This window comes from Hippocampus guttulatus, chromosome 14, assembly GCF_054856545.1.
Source record: "Hippocampus guttulatus isolate MCC_2025c chromosome 14, RoL_Hgut_1.0, whole genome shotgun sequence".
NCBI lineage: Eukaryota > Metazoa > Chordata > Actinopteri > Syngnathiformes > Syngnathidae > Hippocampus > Hippocampus guttulatus.
Genome location: NC_141274.1, coordinates 5649650 through 5676349, shown reverse-complemented (window position 1 = coordinate 5676349; position 26700 = coordinate 5649650). Strand labels below are relative to the sequence as shown.

Below are 26700 nucleotides of genomic sequence, written 5' to 3'. Positions count from 1 at the left end.
CAAGTTAGGAAACTTTGATGTCACTTCCTTACTACGGGTGCTGTGGTTTTTTTTTGGTTTTTTTTCTCAGATGGTTTGGGAGAACGGCTGCGTGGTGATCGTCATGCTGACGCCGCTGGTGGAAAACGGCGTGAAACAGTGCTACCATTACTGGCCTGATGAGGGCTCCAATCTCTACCACATCTACGAGGTATGCGCAACTCCTCCGGAACTTTTTCAGGGGTTTTTGAGTCTTTGGTCTTTTAGGGATATGAAAAAAACCCCAAACATCTTGGCATCGATTCACTATCGTAACTGCAGCCAAGTATCTGACAGATACAATTTGAGATCAAGGTGCGTCATTTTCAACACCATCGCAAGTGAAAAAAAAAATCTTTCGCGTCAAAGGTATACGAAAGATGCCCTGTTTTATGTCAAGATTTTGTGGCCAAAAATGCGTTCGAAATTTGTTCAATGTTGATGTATCGTATCGTCGCTAGAATGATTCGTATCGCGATCGGAGTGAATCTTGCGGCATTGTAATTTGGAATGAATCGTATCGCAAATAACGGGAATGATTTGTATCGTAGTCAGAGTGAATCGCATCCGAGTTGGATTGAATTGTATCACAATTGGCATGAATTGTTTGATTTTTATTGGAATCATGGGATCGCAATTATAATTGGTAAATGGACTGTCGCTTATGTGGCGATTCTCTGCCTTGGGTACGCGACGCGCTTGACACTGTTACCACGTTCACGTACTGATGACGCAGCATCAGGTTCAGTATCTTGCTCAAGGACACTTCGACATTGTTGCAATGACCGGGCATCGAACCGCCAACCTCTGGGTTGGGAAACGACCACTCTACTATTATTATTGTATCGTATCATAAGTGGATTGGCGTAACCCGTCTTTGGAAATGTTTTTGATGCTTGTTATGGTTGCTTGAGTTTTTGTCGCGTTTGCGCGTCACAGGTCAACCTGGTGTCGGAGCACATCTGGTGCGATGACTTCCTGGTACGTAGCTTCTACCTGAAGAACATGCAGACCAACGAGACGCGTACAGTCACGCAGTTCCACTTCCTGACCTGGCTCAACCAGAACGTACCCGAGACCAGTCGCACCCTCCTGGACTTCCGCAGGTAGGGAACTCAGCTCTCAACCCAAGATTTAGCCCCCTCCTGCCAAAAAATGTTTTAAAGATGGTTTCACTGGTCCTTCATAGTACAACACAGGCTGGCCATTGAGGCCGGATTTTACCACCAAGGTTCAATTTTAAACAAGATGAAATCATGCTTTCAGTTTAAATTCTGTTGCACCAATTTTAAATACTACTAATAATTATAATTATAATTTGAATAATTTAAAATAAAACAGATTAAATTTAAATCTCTCTTTAAACCTCAGGAAGACTCGATCAAATGTCGTATGGGGCAGTGACGGAAAGGCAGATGTACCGCTGATGCTACAGCTGCAGGTTTTTTTTTTTTGTGTTTTTTATTTTTTATTTTAATTTTTTTAGCCAACACGATTTAATTGAGCAACGTCTCTTTTCTCTTTCACTCTGGTCGGTCTGTTGCAGTGTCAGGCAGTTGCTGCCAAACAGGATTCTTTTTTACCATAATGTTGTCTGTTCGGTCATTAAGTTGTTGTCAATGGAAAAAAGGTTTAACCTTCTCTGCCGAGCCCTTCCAATCAAGCTAACAAGTAACATTAAGCTAACTTTTTTTTTTTTTTGCTAGCCAGCAAAAAACATGAGCCCATATCTCACGGAGCGGCAAAGGTCCGCGTGTGTGCGGCGAACGCCGCTCACCCATCAGGGCTCTCAAAATTTAATGCCGACAAGAAAAACTGTTTGCGAGTGTCTCAAGTGAATGCTGACGAAAAAACAACGTTCACTACGCACACACACACAAACCAAACCTGCACTGCTCAGTGAGATACGAGCTGAAATGTTTAAATGAAAAAAAAAACCACCCGTTGACGCAGGGGCCTTGGCAGTGGTTTCGCAGTATAGCCTCCACATTTAATTGCAGAATTAATTATTAATTTTAATTTCAATTTCTACAATCATCCCTATAAATCGTGTAGCACTGGAGTACTTAGGAAACAGATGGAGGGACCTCTAAAATTTGTGGCTGCTTCAAACCAAAATAGTAGACTTCCTGGATGTCTCCTTGAGACTTTTGTGTGCATCAATTTATAATTGACATGCCTACCGAATAATGAGGTGCTACGTCAAACTGGCTTTTGGGGGCTGAATTCTAAAAGAAAATTCATGTGGGTGACTTGTAAATTTTATTGTGTTTTTATTACTCTAAAATGGCTTTGTCAAACCAAACTAGCAGACATCCTGTTTCTTTCCTGGGAAGGTTTCCTGAGATTTTTTTTTGGTCCATCCATGATAGACATGTCGACCAACTTTCACGTTGCTTTGTCAAACTGGCTTTTGGGGGCTGAACTTCTAAAACCTTTTTATTTGACTTGGCACTTCGGGTTCATGGTCGCCATTATCATCCGAGGTGATATCATCGGAGACAAAATGGTCGGCATGGTTACCGTGGAAACAAGCTTCTACCCCCGCCCCCAACAGCATGTTTGCCCCTCCCCCTTTTTACCAGCTAACTAGCGGTTGCCAGTGTCATTTTTGTGATGTTGCAGCTAGTAATATGAGCCCAGTTGCATAGTCACAAAAGTGATCATTGGAGACTGTGATTCTGCAACTGAGGGGGCCGCATGGACCCCCAAACCTCACCAACCTCTTAAGCCCCCCGCCCCCTCTGAATCCTGAAACTACCCCCCCCCCCACACCCTTTCCACATTTTCCTCCTTGCTGTGCCCGCTGACCCAAGATGAGCGCTCTGCCTCTTTTTGTTTACTCATGCTTGGCCTGCCTTCCTCTCCCACGCCTACACGGTCACCTGAGCCCCTTTCACGCGGTCCGTCAAAAGCTGGATTAGTTGCAGCTTTTTTACCGGTTTGCTGGTTCCACTTGAAACAGGGGGGCTGACCCACTATTTTTTCAGATTCTGCGGTAATATCAGAGGCGGAACCACGGCTGTGTGAAAGGGGATACGGGAAAAAAATAGTCATGGGGGTGTGAGGTTTAACAGATCCGCTTCACCTTGCCTGTTACGTTGAAAGCAATTGTTGCTGTCTGATACATTCATACATCACACGAAACTGAAACAGCGGAATTCAGTGTCATTGTGTGAAAACGCACAATGTCCTGTTTTGTCAGTTCCTGTGTGAAATCCAACGGAGGAGATAAATACTGCTTGGTTTCTGTGTGAAAGGTACAAACTTGGAGTGGGCGGAGGGTTCAAGACAATAATTTGCCGCCTTTAGAGGGAGCATGAGATGCGTAACTCAGATGGGACAATGCCAGTGTGAAAAGGTAGAGCGGGGATCCAAAACGAGGGTGTGAAGTTTAACTCCCAGCACTCAGACTCACCTTCTGCTGTGTTGAAAGCAATCGTCGCCGGCATTCAACTGTTTTTCTTTTTTACCAAACACTAGCGCTGACACCGTATCTAAATTTCCATATTTCATATTGCTCTTTAAAAGTATCTTTCTTATTGCTTGCGGAAAAGGCACAGCCCAGATAATTGTGTTGTGTAAATGCGCTAGTCACTGGAAGTTTCTTAGGTTTGCAAATAGTTTTTAAAAAAGGCTTACTGTCATCTATTTATCCAAATGCGGGATGCCATGCTGCAGTGTGAAAGGGGATAAGGAGGTGTGAAGATTCTTTTGTGTTGAAAACAATTCCTACAGTCAGGTAACGATAGATTCATCAGACCGTAATCCCATTATTCAAATGCTGTCTTTGTGTGAAAGGGGGTATTGCAATATAGATTTTAACACCGACATGCCATATTCCACTTAGCGCCTGGGCTCTCTACCCTTACGCTTCGGAAGCGCCACTTTTGCGTGATCTGTTTATACTATGATTCAAATAGACGAAGATACACAAACCCCTTTCACATTGCCCTTCAAAACCCGATTTTTCCCAGGTCACTGATCTGTGTGAAAGGGTCTGCCATTGAATTGGGTGGTTGGGTTGGTATTCTGCCCTTGGAGGTAGCATTAGAAGCGGAATAATGGCTGTGTAATTCAGAATCCCTGCAAAATGAGACACCTGCCACTCACTCAGTGTGAAAGGCACAGGTGGTTAAAGATTGGCTCAACTGTGACATCACTGATGCGCCCATTTTGCATGTACCCTTCTGTCAACTTGTTGTTCTCTGCGAAGCCATAAGGCTTAGCGGGGTGTGAGCGCACCCCCTCAGCCCCCCCGCCCCACTGTTTCCATGGCAACGGGACTTTTGACTGTAGTGGGTTGTGACTTGGGAAGACAGAGGTGAGTGTTTGGTGTAAATTTTTTCCGGTCCTCAGCGTCCACGCATCGGCTTTGACACAGTCCTTTGACTACCTCTGCCGACAGAATACCTCCATTCCGTGTCGACATGATTCACACATAACAGCAACCCAGGAAAAAGCCAGATTTGCTGCACAGTTTGAAAGGGGCTTATACAAAAGGGACCGGCGTGTCCCAACAGAACCGGCATGTCTGTGATCCGCTTTCACACACCTGTTGCAGTTTTCCCACATTCAGCATGCTGAAAATGAATTTGGAGCCCACTTTAAGCAAGAAACACTATACCCAGATTTTTTTTTAGCTATTTGTGGGCCGGCACTTTTTTTTTTTTTGGTGTATGTATAAAAACATTTTTGTGGTCCCATCTGGTTCAGAATTGGGTGGTCCATTGTAAAACCCACCGCCCACCCCCTCGTAGTAGCGCTAGTGAAAAATTGTCTTAAGTCGCCCACCCCTGTACGAGACAGTACTCAGGCATCAGCGTTTTGCAATCAGTATTGTTACATCACATCACGTCGCGCCTTTCATCGCGATTCCCTAGCGGCGAGCTTCCAGAGACGTGGTGGCTGAGCCCCTCCTTGTGTTGTTGTTGTGTTTTGCAGGAAGGTGAACAAGTGTTACCGTGGACGCGCTTGCCCAATCATCGTGCACTGCAGGCAAGTAGCAACAACAGCAACACGACATTTATTCCCCCTTTATTTATTACCAGACCATCAAGGGTACAACTCTAACTGTGAAAAAACTAAATATAATCTAAACAGAAATGCTTAAAATAACAAAAGCCAACAAACTAAAAAGCTAAATATAGTGCAAACTATTATTGTTATTATTATTATTGTTATTGTTATTGTTCTCATGTCTGTGTGCTGTCAATCAAAGTTCCTTTTTTGTTGCCTTTCTCCTTTTACAGTGACGGCGCCGGCCGAAGCGGGACGTACATCCTGATCGACATGGTCCTCAACCGGATGGCAAAAGGTGGCCACACAATACATCACACCCATCCCCAACTTCCGTTTCCTTCAAATTGCCTGTCACTTGCGTCGTCTGCCCGCCGAGCCCCCAAAACTCATTCCACACATATTAATCTCTTCACTTCATCAGCCCAAACTTCATTTGCTACGAGCAATTTGCACATTTCATTCATCCATTTATGCAGTGAGTAAAATGCTAAATAAATTGTTAAACCACCACCATTGCCATCGAAGGGAATGATAATGAACGCAATTACTGCCAGCCTTCGTAAACACGAGTGTTATAATAATGTCATTATTCCTCTTGTAGCCAATTATAAAAATACATATAATAATAATAATACTAATAATGATGATAATAATAATACAATAATGTGCTGCTATCTTGTAATAACACACTCATTACAATGTAACAACACACAATTATAACACTGATGTGAGGGTGACAGTGTTGCAATATTGGTAGTCGTCATGCTGGCATTGGTGGTCAAAGGAGGATGTGATATAGTAGCTGTGGTAGCCATAGAAGAAAATGATTGTGGTGTTTGTAATGTTTCCAAACTCGGGGTAGGGTTCAAAAGTGGGGTTAGGGTTTCCAATATGTGCTTTCAAACTAGGGTTAGGGTTTCAAACTTGGGTTTCAAAGCAGCATTAAGCTCTCAAAATGGGGTTAGTTTTATTTTTTAGACAATGAAAAAATTATTCTTAAATTTAAACTGCATAACAGCACACTATTTCCCTATCCAGATTTTTTTTTGGGGGGAGAATTTGGATAAATCTCTCCCCATAAATTTTGGTCTATGAGACAAAGTGACGTCAGAAGCAGAGTCACGATTTTGCCTGGGAAAGCAGCACACTTGAGTGAGCCTGCGTTCTTAATCAAGACAGTGTCAGAAATGAGCAATAACCTGACTGCGAACATCACGCATGCGATGGAAGGAGGGGGGGGGTTCCGTCTGACCAACTTCCACCATGTGATGTCTCGTAACTCTGACTTTTCAGGACCATTTTTTTGTTGCTTATTTATTGATTTATTTTGTGTGTGTGTGTGTGTGTGTGTGTGTGTGTGTGTGTGTGCGCCGAACCCCCCCCCACCACCTCATGATTTTTTTTGTGTGTGTGTGTGTGCCGAACCCCCCCACCTCATTTTCAAGCACTTGCTTCTTTCCGCTCTGCTTTTTTGTCATTTTTGAGAATATCTGCGTTGTTGGACTGAGGACGGGTTTTTTTTCCCCCTGAATCCTTTAAGCCCCTCATTTTACCCCCCTCCCCACACTCCACCACTCCTCCCAACCACCCTCTTCTCTCTGCAAACCTTCCTCCAGGAATAAAACCCATCAAGTTGTGGCAAGCTTTTCATCACACTTTCATTTCATTTTGCCATCTTTTTATTTTCCAGACACTAACCCCCGGAACCTCTCTCGAGGAGAGTGGAGGGGTCTCCGTGAAAATATCCCCCCCCCCCCCCCGCCACCCACCCTCATCCCATCTTCTCATTCTTCTATGGGAGCTTTTATTGGAGGCGATGAAAAAGAGCATTTCGTCTTGCTTGCAAACAATCCACTTAAGTTGTCTTGTGCTTTTTTTCGTTGTCGGCTTCTTTTTCTTCTTGCTGCGCTTAAAGGGGAGGGGGGGGGTTGGGGGCTGTCAACATGTTTTGCTCAAGGGCCACATCTGATTCTTAAAATGAACAGGCGCCAAGGAGATGGACATGGCGGCCACGCTGGAGCACCTGCGAGACCAACGACCCGACATGGTGCAGACCAAGGTTAGAAACGCACGCACGCGCCTGACAACACACGGGACACTTCATTAGGTACAGCCACCATCAGGCACATGCAGGGCCTGAGTGGCCGTCTGGAAATCCTGGCCCTTTCCCAGTGGGCCGGCTTCTCTATGCACAGTTGGGGGCCCGTCTTGAAAAGAGCAAGTCAAGGGCATAACTGGGATTGACATCGATTGTCAGGCAAAGCATCGAAAAGCAAGCACTGGCAGCCCGTTGGAACATAATAGAGCAGTGACTACATTAAAGTGGAAATCAAGTCAACAATGCCTTCGACAATACGTTCAATGTGCCCCCATTGGCCATAAAGACGGCATTCCGATGAATATTGTGTTTGTGGAATATGAATGAAGCAGCAATGCGTCGATCTCAGGAGAAGGCCGGTAACAACCAATCACGGCTCAGCCGTTGTCTTGTTTTGGTCATGTGACACTGGCAAGCTGAGCCCTTGTGTGATGTCATTTTCAATGGACAGCATGTGGCAAAATGGCCGCCTCCTGAGATGGATAAAAATGGGTCCATTTTACCACTTAATTTAATGTCCACAATTTTTGCACTTGTTTGTTTTTAACGTGATTTTTTTTTTTTTTCACAGGATCAGTTTGCGTTTGCGTTGACGACAGTGGCTGAAGAAGTCAACGCCATCCTCAAAGTGCTTCCTCAGTAGGAAGGAGCGATCCGGCGACTCAGCCAGCCAGTCAGCGAGCCATCATGCTCCTGTTGTTCTTGGCCGCTTTGCCGTCCGACGTGCGTTCTTCCTCTTCCCCCTCGTCATGATTCCAATGAAAAGGTTTTTATTTTCTTTCTTTTTTTCCATTTTTAACTCTGTCACTGCCATCGACGGCAAAGATCCATTTTTACCGGGGCTGGCAGTGAATGAGTTGAATACCCTGAAAACAAAATGTCTTTCTGTAGCTTGAACTTTTCCAGCCAAGATTTTCCTCTCCTCATTTCTGACGTGATGTTCATTTTGTTTCTCTTCGTGACCTCCCCCGAGGCACAAATTGAGTTTTGAAATGAATAGAACGCACGGGGAGTTTACGTACACGTTTTTACAGCGGCATCTCGACTTGCGACTTTTTTTGCTTTGGGTTCGGAACCAAAATTTGAACAGTCCAATGGTCCAAAACACAAATGCAAAATGAAAACGCTCGCAAGGAGCTCGTGTGTAGGCCACAGCTCAAACCTAGATCCTTACTCGCTAGACCACGCCCCTTAAAGGCACACATGTCACAACTGTCATTTATTTACTTTTTTAAAATGTGTTTTGTACAATATGCCCATGCATATAACAAACATAACAAAGCGCAGCTGTAACATAACAATACAACAGAACATATAACATAAAACATCGACAATCCTAACAGCTATTCCTGCCTACTACGCCTTGAAGCGGTTATAGATGAGAGCGGAGAGAATCAAGTCTCCTTTCACCAGCGCTCCCCGAGACGTCATAATCACACCAGGCATGACATGACGTTAGGCACGTCCGCTACAAGCTAAACGTGAAAGTAAACGAGAGCTGCAGCATCCATTGACCCACACAGAGATCGATTCAGTTCTGTCCCAACATAACCAAAAATTTGACACTGAATGAACAACCACGTGATCACTCCTCAGAATTTTTAATACTCTCACACTTTTGTTGTACCGTTGTATTTATTTGTTTGTTTTATGTGTCAGATTTGTCCCATAAAGTTTCTTTTTTTTTTCTCTGTCAGTTTTTTTAAATCTTTTTTTTTTTTTGGTAGCTCTTGAACTCATTTTCGAGTTTTTCCGGGGATCTCACCCCACTTTTCACGCAAAATCAATTCATTATTCACCTGTAGTAGTAAGTAGTGCTGCTCGATTATGTTTGATGAATATTTGTTGAATGCAGACTTAGTACCACAGGCGGCGTCTTTCAAAGGTTTTTGAGAAACAGCCGCGAACCATTTTGCCAAAAATCACGAGAAAATGAACAAGGCTAATGCAAGGGAAGGCAGCCCAGCCAACAACATGGCGTCCGTAGATCATGTGACATCCTTTCAACCAATGACAGAGCAGTTTGCTGAGTTCAAAGTAAATCCCGATTTTTGTTTGTTTTGGGGTGACCACCAAAGGCAGGACCTCGCCTGGTGAGTGACGTGGGAGTCGGCGAATGAGAGTTGGCTGTTGTGAGCTGGTGTTCAGTGATGTTTACCAAATTCGGCCATAAAGCAAAAAAAGTCTGCGAGATAAAACGAAATGAAGCCGTTGTATCATCGGTGTGCGTCAAGGTAGCGCAGTACGATGTTTTCATGTATAATAACAAATGGAGATGATGATCTATGTAGCATTTAGGGTCGACGCCGCGCCAGTCATCCCCAATGCGTTTCTATTTATTTCACTTCATTTTTAGGTATTGTGGTTTCGATGGGCTGTCTTCACTTCCAGACACACAACGTTTTTTTAACCACGATAGTTGTGCAAAAATTAATGTGGTAACTGTGCAAGCGTCAAATCAATACCAGTTGTCAGCATGAGACGCATTTTTTTTTTAGGTTGTGTGAAGTGAAGATAAAAATTAGGGCCCAACCGATTTAGCCTCATTTCATTAATCGGCAGATAGGATCCGAAAAACGTTTTCTGTTCTGCCTGTAATCAATAACCTTATTGTTGTAAACATTAAAACAAGCAAGAAATAAGTGACTTTTTTTTTAATTGAGTCAATCATAGGAATTCTCTTACGGTAAACGTGGGAATCCATTTTGGTCGGGCCAGAATTCGATATGCTCGTCCAGGCTTTGTCATGGCTTCATTTACGACCTGAGAAAATCCAGTTTGTGGTATTCCTTGCCATTGCTTGCTGTGTTAGCCACGTGATTGCCATCTTGCCGACTGCTTTCTTTCAGCTTGCCTTCTTTCTCAGCAAACACGCAAACAGAGAGAGAGCGTGTGTGTATCGGCTACAACCGGGACTCAAGGTTCAATCCTTCAATCATTCTTTGGGTGGTTATTTGATTGTTGGCCGTGTGCTACGACGAGTACAATTATGCGTGCGCGCGCACACAGACGGCATCAGCACATTGTACAGAAAAGCAACGGGAGCTATTTAGTTCGATTGGTGTCAATAAAGTTGTATTGTAAATCCATCTTACGTGGGGAGTATTTATTGAGTAAAACTCAGTGTGTGCGTGCACGTGTGTGCAAGATTAATGGGCAAACTTGCTTTGGTTTGTTTGGGTTTTTTTTTTTTTATTTAAAAGGATGAATGATGTAAATACAGTTGCAAATAAATCATTTTTTATCGTAAATGTATTGATTTTCCTCTTTTTAAATAATTTTAAATTTAAGTAGGTAGTTGTTTAATACAATAAATAAGCCAGTATTTGTTAAGTTTGTACACAACAAAATGTTTTCATAGCATTGTTTAAAGTCAAACAATGATGTAGATTGGTATATATACATTTATTTATATTTTTATATATTTTTATTTTGTATAATATAAATATATTATTTATAACCAATATTTTATGTAATTTTCATGGTATTCATAAGCTGTCCACTGCCGTAACCGCTGTCCCTCAAAGGGTTAAATGTGATTTGAATTTTTTTGTCGTGTTTGCAATGAATCTATGATGTAATTACGGAATAAATTTATCAAACTGAAATTCACAAATAACACATGGAAATATTGCATTTGTAGGAAATAGTTTTTTAATCCCTTAAACCAACTACAGCTAACTACATTTTAAAAATGAAACCATTTCCATAACCAAATCTAAGAGGGGGAAAAGCACATTTTATGTGACAATAACTCCAGTTTCCGATTATGTTTCTGTTATTGAATGCTTATTCCAAACACGCCCTACAAAAAAAAAAAAAGTATAAATATCTTTGATGTGCCGGTCCAAAAAGTGTCCGTCTGTTGCCCACCCCTGCTCGAATGTTTGGGGAGTGTCCCAACTGTGAAGAGAAAATGTGATTTTTACGGGCATCAGGTGGCCCATTTCCTCAGGCGCCGGGTCACTTGTGGCGTCTGCCGCTGCCTTTGCCACCTCAATGGCGCCGCGCTGAGTAGTGCGAGATTAGCATGGGAAAATTGCTTTGCACAATCGCACACGCCAGCTTGACAGCTGGACGAGGAGGAGAAAGAGGAGCAGGCTTCTCGTGGATGCGCTTTGGCATCTGCTTCAAATGCGCTTCCCTGGCCCCCAAGCGCATTTGAAGACAAAATGGTAACAACTAGCAGCAGCGGCGGAAGCCCGACTGACAGCTTCCTAAGCGGCGTTAGCTTAGCGTTGATGTCATTAGCTTAGCGTTGATGTCAAAGTCATTTCTTCTCATTGGCGATCACATCTTATGGTTTCAGATGATGGTTAGGATGTCAGTCGGTTTTTCAACTCGGCTTAGGGTTTCAAATTAGCCTTTCGAGCTATCGTTAAGGGTTTCAAATTAGGTTATTAAACTAAGTCGCTGATGGTGTAGTGGTACACTTTGCCTGATTTGTGTGGGGGCGGCATGGGATCGGTTCCCGCTCAGTAGCGGCGTGAATGCGGGTGTGTGATTGTTCGTTTCTATATGTGCCCTGTGACTGACTGGCAACCAGTTTAGGGGTTGGTCCGCCTTTCGCCCAAAGTCAGCTGGGATAGGCCGCAGCAACCCCCACGACCCTCTTCAGGATAAGCGGAATTGAAAATGGATATGAAACTAGGGCTATGTTTAAAAGTAGGGTTTCAAACTAGGGTTAGGGTTTCAAATTGCCCCTTCAAACTACGGTTAGATGTTTAACCCTTTCATGCACCAATAATGATAACCTGTAACCTGACAAACTGTCCACTGTAGTAACCGTTGTCCCTGAAAGGGTTAAAATAGGGGGTAGGGTTTGAAACCGGGGTTTCAAAGTAGGTTTTCAAACCAGGGTTAGGGTTTCAAATTATACTTTCAAACTATGGTTAGGGTTTTGAAATATGGTTCAGGTTTCAAAGTAGGATTTTCAACTAGGGTTAGATTTGAAATTAGGGTTTGAAACTAGGGTGAGGGTTTGAATTGACCTTTGGGGGGGGGGGGGGGGGGGGGGATTGAGCCAGTGCGTTGGCTTTGAATAACACAGTGTTGGCTGGAATCTCTTTTGGACCAAGCGCCCGGTTTGCTATTTCGCACAATTTAGGTTCCTTTCAAACCTGCAGTTTTAAAAGTGGCTCAGTGATGTCGTATGCGTGACCTCTTGGCAGCCACGTCTCACTGTTAACCCCTTCTGTGGCGGACACAATCGGGCGTCAGTCGACGAGGGGCTCATCAGCAATTCAGCGGAGCGGGCTGGCATCCATAATGCATCATGCGTCTCCTAGCAACAGCAGCCGGCCTCTTGGCAACAGGAGCTTAGCAACAGCCACAAACACATCAGCGACTTCCACCGCCAGCCCCTGCCGCCGTCCAATCAGGGAGCGGTGTCGCCAAGATGGGGCGACCAATCGTCTGGATGAGGGTCGGTCACATTCGGAATTTGGAGGGGGCATCGGGAGATGGAAAAATGATTACACAAGCACGCGCACGCTCATTCAAGAAGCACCCTTACCCCAAATTTGGATTGAAAAATTGCTCCAAATTACTCAACTGCAGAGAATTTCGGCTACAATTAGGCAAAGCACGCTACACAACATTCATTAAGTAGCGACCGCATGTCAATGTCTGCCTTAACACGAAAATGCTCCATGATGTCCGATTGTCATCCGAGAGACTGTTTACGTGCCTCTGTGTTGTACTGCTGTGTTGATTAGCAACCGAATTCAAGTCAACTCTTGAACGACCGCCGATAGCTTCTTGAAAGTGCCAAAGATGGCTCTTGGAAAAGCAGCTGGGTTTTTTGGGGGGTTTTTTCGTCCGTCTGCTCTTTTCGAGAGGCAATGTAAGCGGACGAGGATTTTTTTGATACTTCAAATGAGTTGGAATGAGGGGGAGGTCGAGTATACGGGGGGATGAAAGTGGAAAGAGGAGAATCAGAAAGGACTTTACAGGACGAGGAGAAAAAGGAGGAGCAGCTGCTGGAGGTGGCAGCAGTGTCTTTTCTTTCCCACCGTCCATCCACCACTAGTGACTCCAGCATCATCACTCATCTAAGTACGCGAGGTCGCAAGCAGGTCTCCACATTGTACAGACAGGAAGCATCGTGAACGCGGCAGGCTCAACCGTACTGTTGCTGTATAGGATCAGACCTGCTCTCCTCTCCCCTTCCCCTCTCCAAAATCATTTGCATTTATATTGAATTAGAAGGCATCCAGACGGATTCTAATGGGAGATTACGGGCCCGGTGCACTGCCATTACGTCAAGTAATTACGTGTGTGTGTGTGTGTGTGTGTGTGTGTGTGTGTGGGCGGTGGGGGGGGGGGGGGGTTGGGGCTTTGACACCGCCCCTCCATTTATTCCACCTGTAAATATTCCAGCCGGCGCCTCGTTTTATCACCACAGACAAATACCAGAGGAGGCATGAAGTGGATTTAGCGCCTCCGTTTGATGATATGGCATCAACGAGGTCAACATATACCCCCCAAAAAAACCCACCACCTCTCCCCTCATAAAAATATGATAGATGATATTGGACCAGTGCATTGTAGGGAGGCGGATATGCACTGTTTTAGTGTTGTAAGAGACTCCATTAAATAGGAAAGAAATTGCATCTTTTATGAGCATTCATAGACACATCGTAAGCAAAGCTGTGATTTCACCCTGTCCCTGAAGGTAACGCCAGACTAAAGCTAGATTCAGGGTTCAGGGTTGCCCAAGTCTGGTCATTGAAGGCCCCTACGCAGTCTGTTTTAGATGTCTCCCTCCTCCAACACACCTGATTGAAATGATCAGGGTCATGATTAGGCATCCGCAAATCTTGCTGATGAGCTAGCTAGCTAAATAGATTCTCAGGAATCCAGAAACGTGAACTTAGAAATAATTGGAAAAAAAGGTTTATTTCCAAAAAGTAGGTCGCAAGACCGACAAAGAACAACAAAGGATGCTGGTAAAACGAAACAACCCAAAACAGTTGCATAAAGCAAGGACAACATATAAATGGAAATGGCTTGTCCAAAAATAGCGTCTGATACAAAACACCATGACAAATAATTACAACGAAAACTACCGACAAAGGTAAGTGCGAAAAACATGAGGAAGTCCTTAAATAGTTGGCTGATTAACATTGGCAGCGGACGTGCACGCTGGAGGGAAGGCCTTCCTCCGCCACCGGCTGGAGACACACACGATCAGAATCATGACATTAAACGGATAGATTGATTGATGGATCGATTGAATTTGTGGCCCAAAGTGATTTTTGACTATCCACAAAGGCAGCGCCCGACTGCATTAGAAAGTGGAAAGATGTGATATCAAACTGGTGCTGGATTAATTTAATCCGGCACTAGACTCCGCTCGACAAAACTTCTTACATCAAACAATAGCACCACCAAGTGTGCAGTTTGAGAAACAGCAGTGTTTATCGGAGGCACATTTTTATTGTGAAGGCTGCTCGGAAATAGGAAGTCAACAATGCTAGCCTCTTAAAATAATGTCCCAAGTCATATTTTAACAAAGTTTTTTTTTTTTGCCTTAAACATCTCCTCTGCTACAATGGGCTACATCCCGAGCTAAACAAATCCTTCTAGTCGATGAAGGAGAAGAAGAAGAAGAAAAAGACGAAGAAGAAGAAGAAGAAGACGACGAAGAAGAAGAATACGGAAAAAGAAGAAGAAGACGAAGACGAAGACTAGTACGTAGTCGTAGTCGTTGTCACTGACAACCCTGCACGCCTTTTGGCTTGACTTGCCGGCCATGAGTGTCATTCCGCGTATCGCGCAGTTGTCTGCCCGTGTGGTTCGAGTTTTGGGTTGCAACCCGGGACCGAAGACGCTGCAGGGCACCAACACCTACTTGGTCGGAACCGGTAACAGGTGGCCTCAATATTACTATGACGTACTTTGATTTTGCAAGATTGATTATCACGTAAGATCGCTATGTGGACAGGGTTGTTACTTAAAATGTGACAGACACTCCATGACAATTTGTGGGAATTTTAGGTTTGCTTGACTGTAGGTCAGGGGTGTCAAACGAATCTTTGTCGCGGGCCACATTGTAATTACGTTTTCCCGTGGAGGGCCTCATTGACTGATTTTGTATATCGATATTTCAGTGAAGATGAGTATACATTAATGCATAAATGGAAACAATGGTTGCGTTCATGTTCGTTTCAATGTGCATCTCATACACCAAAATGATGTCATGACAAAATTCAGATGACTTTTTGACCCATTATACAGACTCTTATTTGTATGTACCATCTGGTTGTTCTTCAGACGAGTACTCATCGACACGGGTGAATCGGCCGTGCCCGAGTACATCAGCAGTCTGAAGGAGGCACTGAGCATGTTCAATACCAGCATTCAGGAGATCCTGGTCACGCACTGGCATCGTGACCACACGGGCGGCGTGGAGGACATCTGCAGGGAAATCACGGGTGAGGACATTGCGACTATGTTCCCCCCCATCCCCCCGTTAAAAAAAAAAAAAAAAAAAAGCTCTGAAAATGAATAAGAGATGTTTGACAGGAAGTGTACATTTGCGGCAGGTTCTGAGATCCGTGTCAGCAAACTACCCCGATCCAGCAAGGTCCAGGAGGTCTCGGGAAGCCACAAGTACACGTACTTGAAAGACGGCGATGTGATCCACACGGAGGGAGCAACACTCAAGTAAGTTCTGATCCCAAAAAAAAGTTCTTAAATGTGTGGGGGGGGGGGGGGGTGAAACAATGGATGTCATTCTGAACAATCACTCGGAAGCAATGATTTCATCATCATGTCCGTTTTGTTGTCAGGGTGGTTTTCACGCCGGGCCACACTGACGACCACATGTCGTTGCTGCTGGAGGAGGAGCAGGCTCTGTTTTCGGGCGACTGCATCCTGGGCGAGGGTACAGTTGTTTTCGAGGACCTTCACGACTACATGCGCTCGCTGAGGATACTCATGGACATCCGCGCCGATCTCATCTACCCCGGTGAGGGAAAAGTCTACCTTTCACACTGTTGCTGCTGTCTTTTCTGTGTACCTCCACCATGGCGTGTCCTCGGAAGCTGATGTTGTGCCAGTTAGAATGATAACAGAGCCATGTGCTGAATCGGCTGTCCAACAGGTTTTGGCAGTTGTATTCTTAATCGTCCTTGGCATGGGCCAACGGAAAATGCAGTTTTGTAAGTTTAAGTTTTGAATCAATCAATTTTTTTCCCCCCTCCCCATTTCCATTTCTTGGCCACGAATCAAAATTTAATACAGTACATCCCTTTCACTTTTGGGTTGAAAACTGAGACATCAGCCGTACATCTTGATCCTAATCGGGATTATCGTGCCTCGGTGGAGGTCTCTCCTTTTCTCATTGAACTGAAAGTTAATGTCAAACGCTTCTAATTGGTGCGCAGGTCACGGTCCCGTAGTTCAGGACGCCGGCGCCAAAATCCAGCAATACATCAGCCACCGCAATCAGAGGGAACAACAGATCCTGGCCGTCATTCGGGACGCAGCTGGAAAGTCCTTCTCCTCGATGGAGCTTGTCAAGATTGTCTACAAGGTGAATAAAACAAAACCCACTCAAAGCTGATGATTGTTTACAAACCTCGAGTGCAGTTCGATGTTTTACCCTCGGAGGGCGCTGAACTGACTGTAAACACCTGGAAAATTAGAAAAATAGTTAAATGTCCTGGAAAAACTGGAACCCCCCCCCCCCCCCCCCTGACATTTCTTATGAGTGATTTCATTGTTTGCTTTTTCTAGAAGCAAAGGGAGAACACAATTGATTCAAATGGGAAACGTGATTTTTGTGGGGGGGAAAAAAAAAATCTGAGATCATAATCCGTTTTTCGTCTACGCGGTGCAGGACACTCCTGAGCATCTGCATGAGGTGGCCAACATCAACCTGGTGCACCACTTGAAGAAACTGCAGAAAGAAGGCAAAATAAGTCAAGGTGAGTTATCTGTGGAAAGGGCATGTAAACATGACGACAGATAACACGTTGTCAACTGTTTTTACTGCCACACATTCCCCCTTCCCCCCACTCAGTGACTGCTGGATCGTCACAAAACACCACATGGAAGAGTAATCTTTGATGAGGAGGATGGAACATAATCAAGTCAAGTTGACTCAACTGACTTTTGTTTATGGGCCACTTTAAGAGAGGGAAGCCAAGTCAAGAATGTTCTTGACTTGACTGTGGTACGCGCCCCCTCAAGTCGAAACTCTGGTTTCTGATTAATGCCTCGGTTTTTTCTTTGTGGGACATGAATTAATCAGACAAATCCATCCATTTTGATTCATCTCGGGGCGGCCATTTTGCCTTGTGCAGTGTGCTAACAAGAGCTGCTGTTGAGATTTCTAATTTCTTTGCACTGATGAATGTAACGTCGAGATTTATTTATTTTTTGATGACTTGAGCAATCGCAATCACAAAAAGCACCACAACAATCAACCAAATGGTTATTCGTGAATAGACAAAAGCGAACGTCAAGCTAAAGGTGGGAACAGTAGTCAAAAGCAAAGAAATGGAAATGTTTTGTGAAAATGGCATCAAAAGACTTCAAAAGCAACGACAAAATTGTGAAAGTGAATTAAGAAATGGAACAGGAATTTCTTGAAAAAAAAAAACAAAGTGAATGAGTTACACAAATCCGTTTTTTTTAACCACCTCTGTAAGAATTTATTATATATTTTTCATAACTTAATTGTTCACATTGGCTGTACCTGCACACCTCACAATGAGTCACCGAGTGACTTTTCTCAGCCAATCAAAAAAAAAGGCAATAATTAATCACAAATGTGAAGCACACTTGGGATTGAAGCGTGAAATTGAACCGACACATTTGGAAAAGGCCACTACAGTCAAGAAACATTAACGAAACCCCTAACAACGGGAATGACAACTACAAAATGTGTATTTTTTTTCGAGAATAATATTCATTTGAGTACAACTGCTTACTTTTAACCTTTTGATTGAGTTGGAAAAACACTGTCAATCGACCGCTGTAAATCTGGCGCACCCCTTGGATGGAAGCCAGGCCCCGTACAGTTTGGGAATTACTGCTACCTACAGAACTGTCAGCCTTAATTTGATTAAAACATGATAATATCCCCAATTACTGTTTCAGTGCCTTCGAAAACACTGGAAATCTTGTCATTCATGTGTCAGCCAGTAAGTGGCAGCAGCTACTAGTTCTTTTTCGAATGCTACATGCTGATAAATTAAATAAAGATTGATTGATAGATTGTGAAGGGCGGCCCGGTAGTCCAGTGGTTAGCACGTCGGCTTCACAGTGCAGAGGTACCGGGTTCGATTCCAGCTCCGGCCTCCCTGTGTGGAGTTTGCATGTTCTCCCCGGGCCTGCGTGGGTTTTCTCCGGGTGCTCCGGTTTCCTCCCACATTCCAAAAACATGCATGTCAGGCTGATTGGACGCTCTAAATTGTCCCTAGGTGTGAGTGTGGGCGTGGATGGTTGTTCGTCTCTGTGTGCCCTGCGATTGGCTGGCAACTGATTCAGGGTGTCCCCCGCCTACTGCCCGGAGATGGCTGGGATAGGCTCCAGCACCCCCCGCGACCCTAGTGAGGATCAAGCGGTTCGGAAAATGGATGGATGGATGATAGATTGTGAGTCAGGTGGCATCATGCTCCTATTCTTCTATAACTTGCATCATAGCAAAAAATAACAAACCAACTGACCTCTGCAAGTGTCAGTGTGTTAACTTGTGAGTGGAATATTGACAAGTGAAAGAGGACTTTGAGATTGTGTGTGTGTGTGTGTGTGTGTGAGAGACAAACGGTTGATGACAAAGGTAACTTCGGTGAAAATAATTTGCAGACGAACAAGAAGAGCGTGTACATGTACAAAGGTGAAGCGACGCGCTGCAGTGCGTCCAGACCGCAAAGGTTACTTCAGTACACCCCAAATGCATCTCGTTTTTCTTTTCTGTTAGTTCACATGTATACTGAAAAATGTATGTTGTCAAGTGGATGCGCAAAATAAAATAATCTGGCTCCATACAAAGACTTAACGAAATAAAATGGAGTAGATTCAATTTAAGAGATGTATAATCTACTTTAAAAAACAAAATAGTATCTGGATTCAGATTATTTGTCAGCATGTGCACCAACGTGATAATAGTTTTAGATTTTTCAAGATAGGTGTTTTTTATTCGTTTTTGACACTTGCGTTTAAAATTCTGTTAATTAGATTTTAGAGTAGGTTTGTGCCTTTTTAACAGGGTTTATTTATTCAAAACGGCCTTGTTTTAGTTTAGCTGTCATTAGTTTTAGGATTATTTTTTTCTTAACTATATAGTGTAATTTGTTGAGTACAACATTTTTTTTTTTTAAAGGTCACTGTTGCGTAATAAAGTACTGTAACATAAACCTCAACACCCGAACTGGTTGATGGATGTTTAGCAATACTGAAATTAATTCATTTAAAATAAACCCCCGAAAGTTCAGCAATATTAACAAAGATGAAAACAAAGGATATTTTTGCTAAAATTATACTTAGTTTTAGTTCATTTTAGCAAGGTGGTTTCCGGTTGGTGTTTTTATAAAAGCATTTTCGTTTTTATAAGATTTCAACCAAATTTTTTCTTTTCAATTTAAGTTTGGGATAGACTCCAACACCTCGGGGACCCAAATGATGACAAATCGGAGAGAAAATGAATGGATTGATGCTTCCAAACCACCATAAGCAACTTTTTGGGTGTTTGGATAATGGATGTTTGGGTTGCATCGTTGCATCCGTGGTGGCCATGCGTTTCTAGACGTGAGCAAATAGAAAGGCTCCGTTCTTCTTGGACTGGCTGTCACTGGATGATTTGCCTCATAAAGTGACCGCGGGAGGTGGTCTGCAAGAGGAGGGTTGGAAGTTGCGATCGAGGGGGGTGGTGGCAATCGGTAGCCGAGCAGATAAACAAGCCGGCAGTCAGGCTGGCTGCCCTTCTTGTGTACCGCCCTGTCGTTTGTACCTTCCCAACATGGTGGCGCCGCACACGTATCAGACGGCAGCGACTCGGCCAAACCGCTCAGCGCCAGCACTCCGCCGCTCAGCTGTCAGGTAAGTTTCCGGTCGACCCCCACCTCATGCTCTTTAACTCGCTCGAGCCCACAAACACTCTTGTTTGCGGTGTATTTTCCAACTCAATCGGAGGTCTTTGCATGGCTCACTCCCCGACGCCCCCCCCCCCTTTAAGAGGAGGTGCGGTGGATTTGTACTTTACAATTACCGTTACTGTCGTGTGCGCCCCCCGCACACCTCACCATATTCAACTGTCGAACAAGAAGCACGAGTCGTGTTCTGAGCCGTTTCGAGAAAATGTCACGGTGCAGCTTGCTTTGCTCAGTCGAAAAGGCTTCGAGCGTGTTGTGCCTGTTAGCGGCAAAGAGGCGCTCGATGCTGCCGGGCGACATGTTCGTCAAGCGAGCCTTTGGAGAAGCAATCAGAATGGGTGACAAAATGGATTGAAAGTGACTTTATTTCGCCTCTTGTCAAACGCGAGAGTGTGCTGACCAACGAACCTATTTAATAGGTCAAACATCCCCGGCAATGACTGATGTTTGATATCTCATCGGCTTCCTGGTCGACATCAAGGAGGTCGAAGTGAGAGCACCCGGCCCCATTTCATCTTTGTGAATTAGAAAAGTATCATTAAAAGGTCATAACTTGTAAACGAGATCCGACTTGAAATGTGTTTTGTTGTCAAGTGTGTAGAAATTATCTTTTCGCTGCACGGTGGCCGTTTTAAAGCGGCTCGTGCCGACTGACATTAACCGTGAGTTTAAATGCTCCGCATTTCCGGTAGAGGCGTTTCAAAATAAAACCGTTCAAAAAATTCAATGCAGTTTTCTCGGCTGATTAAATTAAAAACGCGGAAACACCTTTCCTATGTTGTAATTAGACATTTTATTGATTTTTTTTAAATTTGCTTTTGTACCAATATGTAAATATGCATACCGAGTGCGAATACAAGCTGGGCAGGTGGAATATACCGCATAGCAACACAGACAGCAAAAGGCCTTTATTTTGCTGTACCTTACTGCCAAAGCTGGTGAAAAATGTGTAATTGTGTGAAAGTTCTATTTGTAATTTTTTTAGGAAAATGTACACTGAAAATTGCGTTTTAGTGCCAACATTCGGCTTGTAAACCTCAAGAAATCTGCTTTCAGGTTGCACGATCTTTGCTTGAAACTCTTCTCGCCAATGGAGTTACATTTCATCTCGAAAAAGTCTGTGTATATCTTTGTGCTTTTTTTTTCTGCAGTTGTCGTCGATTCTTATGAGTTGGCCTTCTTGTTGTTCTCAGTGTGCACTTTTGCGGTTGTGCGGTCGTGTTGGTTTTTTGGCTAACGTGACTCTTTGCCTGCGCCGATATGTTATCTGTCAGCGTTGGACCTGTGTAACTTTTTCAACGGTTTGGGGATTATTTGCTTTTCTCAGCAGCCCAAACCTGAACTTTGAGAAGGATTGCGACATGACACTTGCTGCACTTTGTGCAATCTTTGAGATTTTCAATAGTTTTTTTTTGTTTTGTTTTGTTTGAGTGGCATTGGGTTTACAAGGAAGTGCAGAGGTCCGGGGTTCGATTCCAGGCTCTGGCCTCCCTTTGTGGTGTTTGCATGTTCTTCCCGTGCCTGCGTGTGTTTCCTCCCACATTCCAAAAACATGCAGGATGGGTTGATCGAACGCTCAAAATTGTCCATAGGTGTGATTGTGAGTGTGAGCAATAGTTTTTCGTCTATGTGTGCCGTGTGGAGATGAAACGGTTTATAAAATGAATGGAAGGATGGATGGACATTTCAACATTTTTCTCATACTCCAACATTTCTATTGCAAATTGGGGACATTTTTCATGTAAGATTACAAATTTTTTTTAAAGAGAAAATAATTCTCATAATATTCCAACATTTTCTCGCAAAATTAGGACCTTTTTCTTGAAATATTATATTTTCCTTTCATTTTTAGAAAATTGTACATTATTAAGGTATGATCCCTCACCTTCAAATATTACAAAATTAGAGTAATATTGTAATATTTTCCGTATCAAATAGGGACATTATTCTCGCCGAATTGTACGTTTTAGTAAATGATTTTTTTCCCCTCATAATATTCCAATATTTTTGTCGTATAATCATATTTTGTAAGATTGCTTTTATTTTCATATTTATCGTGTGATATTCAGACATTTTTTTCTAAAATGAAGAATATTTTTGTGAATTTGTATTCCCCCCTCCCATTTTTATAAATTCTTTTGGTAATCTGACAGTTTCTTAGAACCAAACAAAAGTGAGAAAATGACGATTATTGCCACAATAATTTATATGCCACGATTGTAACTTAAATTTATTTTATTTTTTTGAAAGAAAACAGTTTTCTTGAAGAAAAAACCCCCACCCCCTGATACAAAGACTTTAGTGTGTCTGTTGTTGGCTCATGTCGTACCAAATGCTTTCCCAAGTCTTGCTCAAAACAGAACCCGTTTCCTCATTTTCATTTTTTTTTGCAGGTTTTAATGCCTGCAGGCGGCGAGCGCAGCATCTGCAAAGCCAATTCTAAATCTCGCCCGTTACACAACTAGCGCTAATTTGGTTGGCCCAAGCCGTGACCTGCTTGGGGCGGGCGGCGGCGCAGTGCTAATGCAAGCTAATAGCTTAACAGGCTTTGGGCTCCAGCTAATTGTGGTGCCTCTCCTTCCGTCTGTCCATCTATCAGTCCATCCTTCCTTCCTTCCATGCTGCCATAGCAACGTGCGCTTATCGTCGTCATCTGCCGACGCATATGATTTTTTGTTTTCTTTTTTTAAGCTTCAACATCCTCGTTAGCAACAGATGTTTGGAGGAAAATGTTCGTGATTGATGAGCTGAAAAGAACATCAATCAGTTATGTAACTCTGGACCAATGTACTATTTTGATGAGGGGAATTACTGAATGGAGTCATGGATTCTTGGAAAGTATTGCATGGAATAATTGTGCATGAAAATTGCATACAATGCTTAAATGAATCTTTGAAATCATCCCGATTTTTGGTGGGCTTTTCAAAATACTGCTATCAAAAAATAGGGGAGCAACATCTCTTTAGAATGACAAATATTGTTGACTGTAGTTGTCATCTTTAGCAAATGTGGTTTTAAAATGTTATTTGGTTCTCCTGAAATCGTCTAAAATAAAAAGTCTTAGACTTCGGCCGAAAGAGAAGAGCAACAAAATGACAAATCTTGGTCATTCGGTCTGTGGTCCTGATGGCCAGTTCCTTGTCGCCATTTGGAATAGATCTGAATGGTGTTCAAATTGGATCCCATTGGCCTTAAATTGTGCGTGCATATTCGACCAAAATTTTTCAGAAATGCCAAGTGCAGTCGGCCTGCCGCTATTTCTGGGGCTAAGCGACTGGACCCACAAATTGCAAAAATCTGCATATAATTGATGCCCGTCATAAATGTATTGAACACCAAAAAACAAACAAACATGCATTTGATGAGATGTTTTTTTTAACCCTCCAAACTCTTGAACAAGCAGGCCAAAAAGCATTTTGCACGAAAGATGTGGTGGTTCAATCGACGTTTTGCTTTTAGCAAAATGTCCTCCAATTGAATGCGATTCAGCATTGAGGCCAAATTGTCCTTACACTTATTTGTATTCTTTCAAGACTTCCTGGTTTCACTTTGCCCGCTATCCACTGAGTGAGAAGTGTCAACAACATTTCCGTGTCTTTGCGCGTTTATACAAGACGGCACAAAGCATGATTGTAAATTCACTCGGGCTTACGAAATGCCAGCTGTCATATGCTGAGACGCGGCTTTTTTTCAGATTTTTTTTTTCCCCCTCCCAGATGTGAAAGTGACATTTGGGCTGAGTCGGCAAGTTGCGCAGGATACACACGCCTTCGGAAAGTCCAACAACAAAACATTTTCTTACGTGGTATCCATATCAATTTGACATTTATTTGTATAAATATGATTGAGAGTTGGATTAACTAATAACAACTGAATTGTGGGCATATCTCGGTCGGCTTGTTTTCCAGCAGGTTTTGTTAGGATGTGGGTGGGTGTGGCTAAAATAGCAAGACTATCTATTTATTGGATTATTCATTGATATAGTTCAAATATTCATAATCGTCTGCTCCAAAATATGCATGTTTGGTGCAGACATTTGTCCAAGTGTGGTCACCAATCATACGTTCTTCTCTGTAGTATCTGTGACTTTGAATGTGTGTGGCTTTTAAAGGTGTGGCCTGGCCTGGAGAGTGACGCGGATGAACAAGAGTGCAAAGTTGGCTGGAAATGCCATGAAACGTTTCCCCCTCAAAAAAAAAAAAATCTGAGAAAAATTCAAAAAGTGGTTTTCTTAAATAAGGTAAAGAGCACTCGATATTATTGTACGTCATAAAAATATAACAGCAATGCCATCATTCAATCCAATAGATGCCTGTAGATTTTATTTGACTGTGATGACGCTCGTGCTCATGGAGCCATTAAGGGGTTGTAACACCGAAAAAGCAATACTCTTTGTTCGCCACTCTATGGCGTTTTGTATTGTCCGTTAGCACGATGCTAAAGAAACTTAAGAAAAGCTACAACAGCACTTTTTTTTTGTTTGCATAACTGCATACATGTGGTTTGTTCGTGTCCCTTGTGACCACAAATACAAATATGACAAATGTGTTTATTGGTTTGAATTGAACTACACTCACTTTGTAAACACACACAGCCTGTTGAGTCACTCTGCAATGTGCATGCCCGCGTGTGTGTGTGTGTGTGCATGTGTGTGTGTGTGTGTTTGCAGGCTAAAAATCAGCTGTCTCACACACACACACAGGCACACGAATGTAACAGCAGTGTGCGCTGGTGGTGGTGGCAGGTGCCTCTTAAAGTGGTTTCAGCCTGCTGAGCTCGACTCATGCCCACGCGCGTGTGAACACATGCACGTACGCACACACACACACGCAAAGCCATTTCAAGTGTGGTAGTACTGCTGATACAACGTAATTAATGTGTTATTACACTGCAATAAATCTCATAAATAAAATTATTCTGTCTTACTGTCACGCACATATTATTCCAATGTCTTTATGGGTTCACTTCACACACCCACACTTGTGCTCAAAAACAGGGTGTAAGTGGGGAGAAGAAGCAGATGTTTGGGAAAAGGCTATTCACAAGCAAAAAGCCCACTTCTTCTTTTTCACAGCTGAAAATGTTTGCCTTCGCCACCGCCCCCAGTTGGTGCCAGTACCTTTCATGCAGACCGTGGCATGGAATAGTGTCGGATTGTGACCGTATCATAACCGTGAGTACAGCTATCGACATTTGACAGTATTGTGATTAAAATATTTTATTTTGAACTATGAGGCTGACCAACAGAAACTTTTTGCCCCTAGAACTCTCTGGGTACATTAACATCAAACTAATGTTGTTGTTAAATTCCTTTCCGACTTTCTCCTATCCCCTTTCACGCAGTTGCTGTCTCTCCTCCGATGCTACCTCGTCCCCCCATTTTGTGCTGGCGCCTTTTCACACAGATTCTGGATAAACGGTCTTAAAGGGCAGAAATCGCATGCAATGTTAATTCAAGTAGGTTAAAAGAGTTCACATACGAAGAAAACAAGGTGGTGCATCGAATTTTGTGCCTCTACCTTTCACGCAGAACGACAACACGGGAAAAAGACTGCCTTGGTTTACATCACAATGTGTGTTAACTGAACTAGAAACAAACGAACTCATGTCGAAAGATAAAAATTTGGAGCCAGGTTTCCCTCGTCCCCTGTTTTCTTGCATGGTAAAACGCCGAGCGTGACAGAGGAGGAGGTTGCAGGAGACAGGATGTGACTCACTGGGGAGATCATGTGACTTCCTGCCCACTCATCCAGCAGGTGGATGCTCGCCGCGCATTGCACTTTCGACATCGCTTCAGCTGTTCAAATAAAAAAACGCGCATGTTTTTGGGGGGTAAAAGTGTTCGTTTGTCAGCTCGTGAAACAAAGATGGTGGGAAGAGGCTGAACCTTGTAGCGGAACCATACCGCTGCTGGCTCTTGCTGATTGTGGGAAACACAGCAGGTCCTGTTGTTGTTATCGAAGGTCCCGGGTCCCGCTAATGGGTTAACGCCGAAGGTGAGCTTGTGAAAACGTATCACATGCACACTGCATTCCTACATTCGATTCCAGGGGGTGTGTCATGTCGATTCCCGGTGTTAGCATTTCATACGCCGTGGTTAGCATGCACCCGCGCTGCCTGCCAATTGTTTCAATATTTGAGACACTTTGGCAGTGTTTTTTTTTTAAACCACACTTGCATAGGCAACTATTATGTGAGGATTTGCGGGGTGGCCCAGTTCTTATCCTCTGACAATAGCAGGCATTGATTGTGTAATAATAATAATACAGTTGTAATAACACGTTTATTACAGTGTCATAAGTATGTGCATATAGTAAACTCAGTCATTGGACGAACACATGTAGTGTAGTAGAAATGCACAAGCTCATAATACACTTATTACCATGTCATAATAGTTAGACCACACTTCAAATAGTGTGTGTGTCTGATGATATACTGTACTTTATGCCCTATAAT

General features: G+C 43.3%; 3 protein-coding genes across 9 annotated transcripts in view; all 3 read left to right on the top strand.

Annotated features, from left to right (window-relative positions):
- Positions 1-10227, top strand: part of LOC147194631 (receptor-type tyrosine-protein phosphatase N2-like) — a 49486-nt gene extending 39259 nt beyond the window's left edge. For both annotated transcript variants that reach the window (XM_086129926.1, XM_086129927.1), the window contains 6 exons: positions 71-190; positions 958-1124; positions 4963-5016; positions 5271-5335; positions 7026-7099; positions 7710-10227. In XM_086129926.1, coding sequence (XP_085986052.1) covers positions 71-190; positions 958-1124; positions 4963-5016; positions 5271-5335; positions 7026-7099; positions 7710-7781 — 552 coding nt within the window. In that variant the 3' untranslated portion in view covers positions 7782-10227. The remainder of the gene's footprint in view (positions 1-70; positions 191-957; positions 1125-4962; positions 5017-5270; positions 5336-7025; positions 7100-7709) is intronic.
- A 4365-nt stretch (positions 10228-14592) lies between these two features.
- Positions 14593-24485, top strand: lactb2 (lactamase, beta 2). Of its 2 annotated transcripts, none has more exons than XM_086128412.1 (7): positions 14593-15013; positions 15416-15576; positions 15688-15808; positions 15934-16112; positions 16531-16679; positions 16986-17073; positions 24356-24485. In XM_086128412.1, the coding sequence occupies exons 1-7, from the start codon at positions 14895-14897 to the stop codon at positions 24376-24378; spliced, it is 840 nt and encodes a 279-aa protein (XP_085984538.1). In that variant the 5' UTR covers positions 14593-14894; the 3' UTR covers positions 24379-24485. The 2 variants fall into 2 exon arrangements, with proteins under 2 accessions (XP_085984538.1, XP_085984537.1); XM_086128411.1 differs by lacking the exon at positions 24356-24485 and adding an exon at positions 17169-18238 and having other exon boundaries at positions 14597-15013.
- The window catches only part of LOC147194629 (nuclear receptor coactivator 2-like), a 32544-nt gene continuing 24231 nt past the window's right edge, over positions 18388-26700 (top strand). The window contains exons 1-2 of one of the 5 annotated variants that reach the window (XM_086128409.1): positions 18388-20191; positions 25319-25417. The gene's annotated coding sequence lies outside the window, so the exon portion shown is untranslated. Of the gene's footprint in view, positions 20192-24346; positions 24485-25318; positions 25418-25861; positions 26001-26083; positions 26241-26700 lie in introns of those variants that run through there. The other 4 variants (XM_086128404.1, XM_086128406.1, XM_086128408.1 and 1 more) reach the window with 4 other exon arrangements.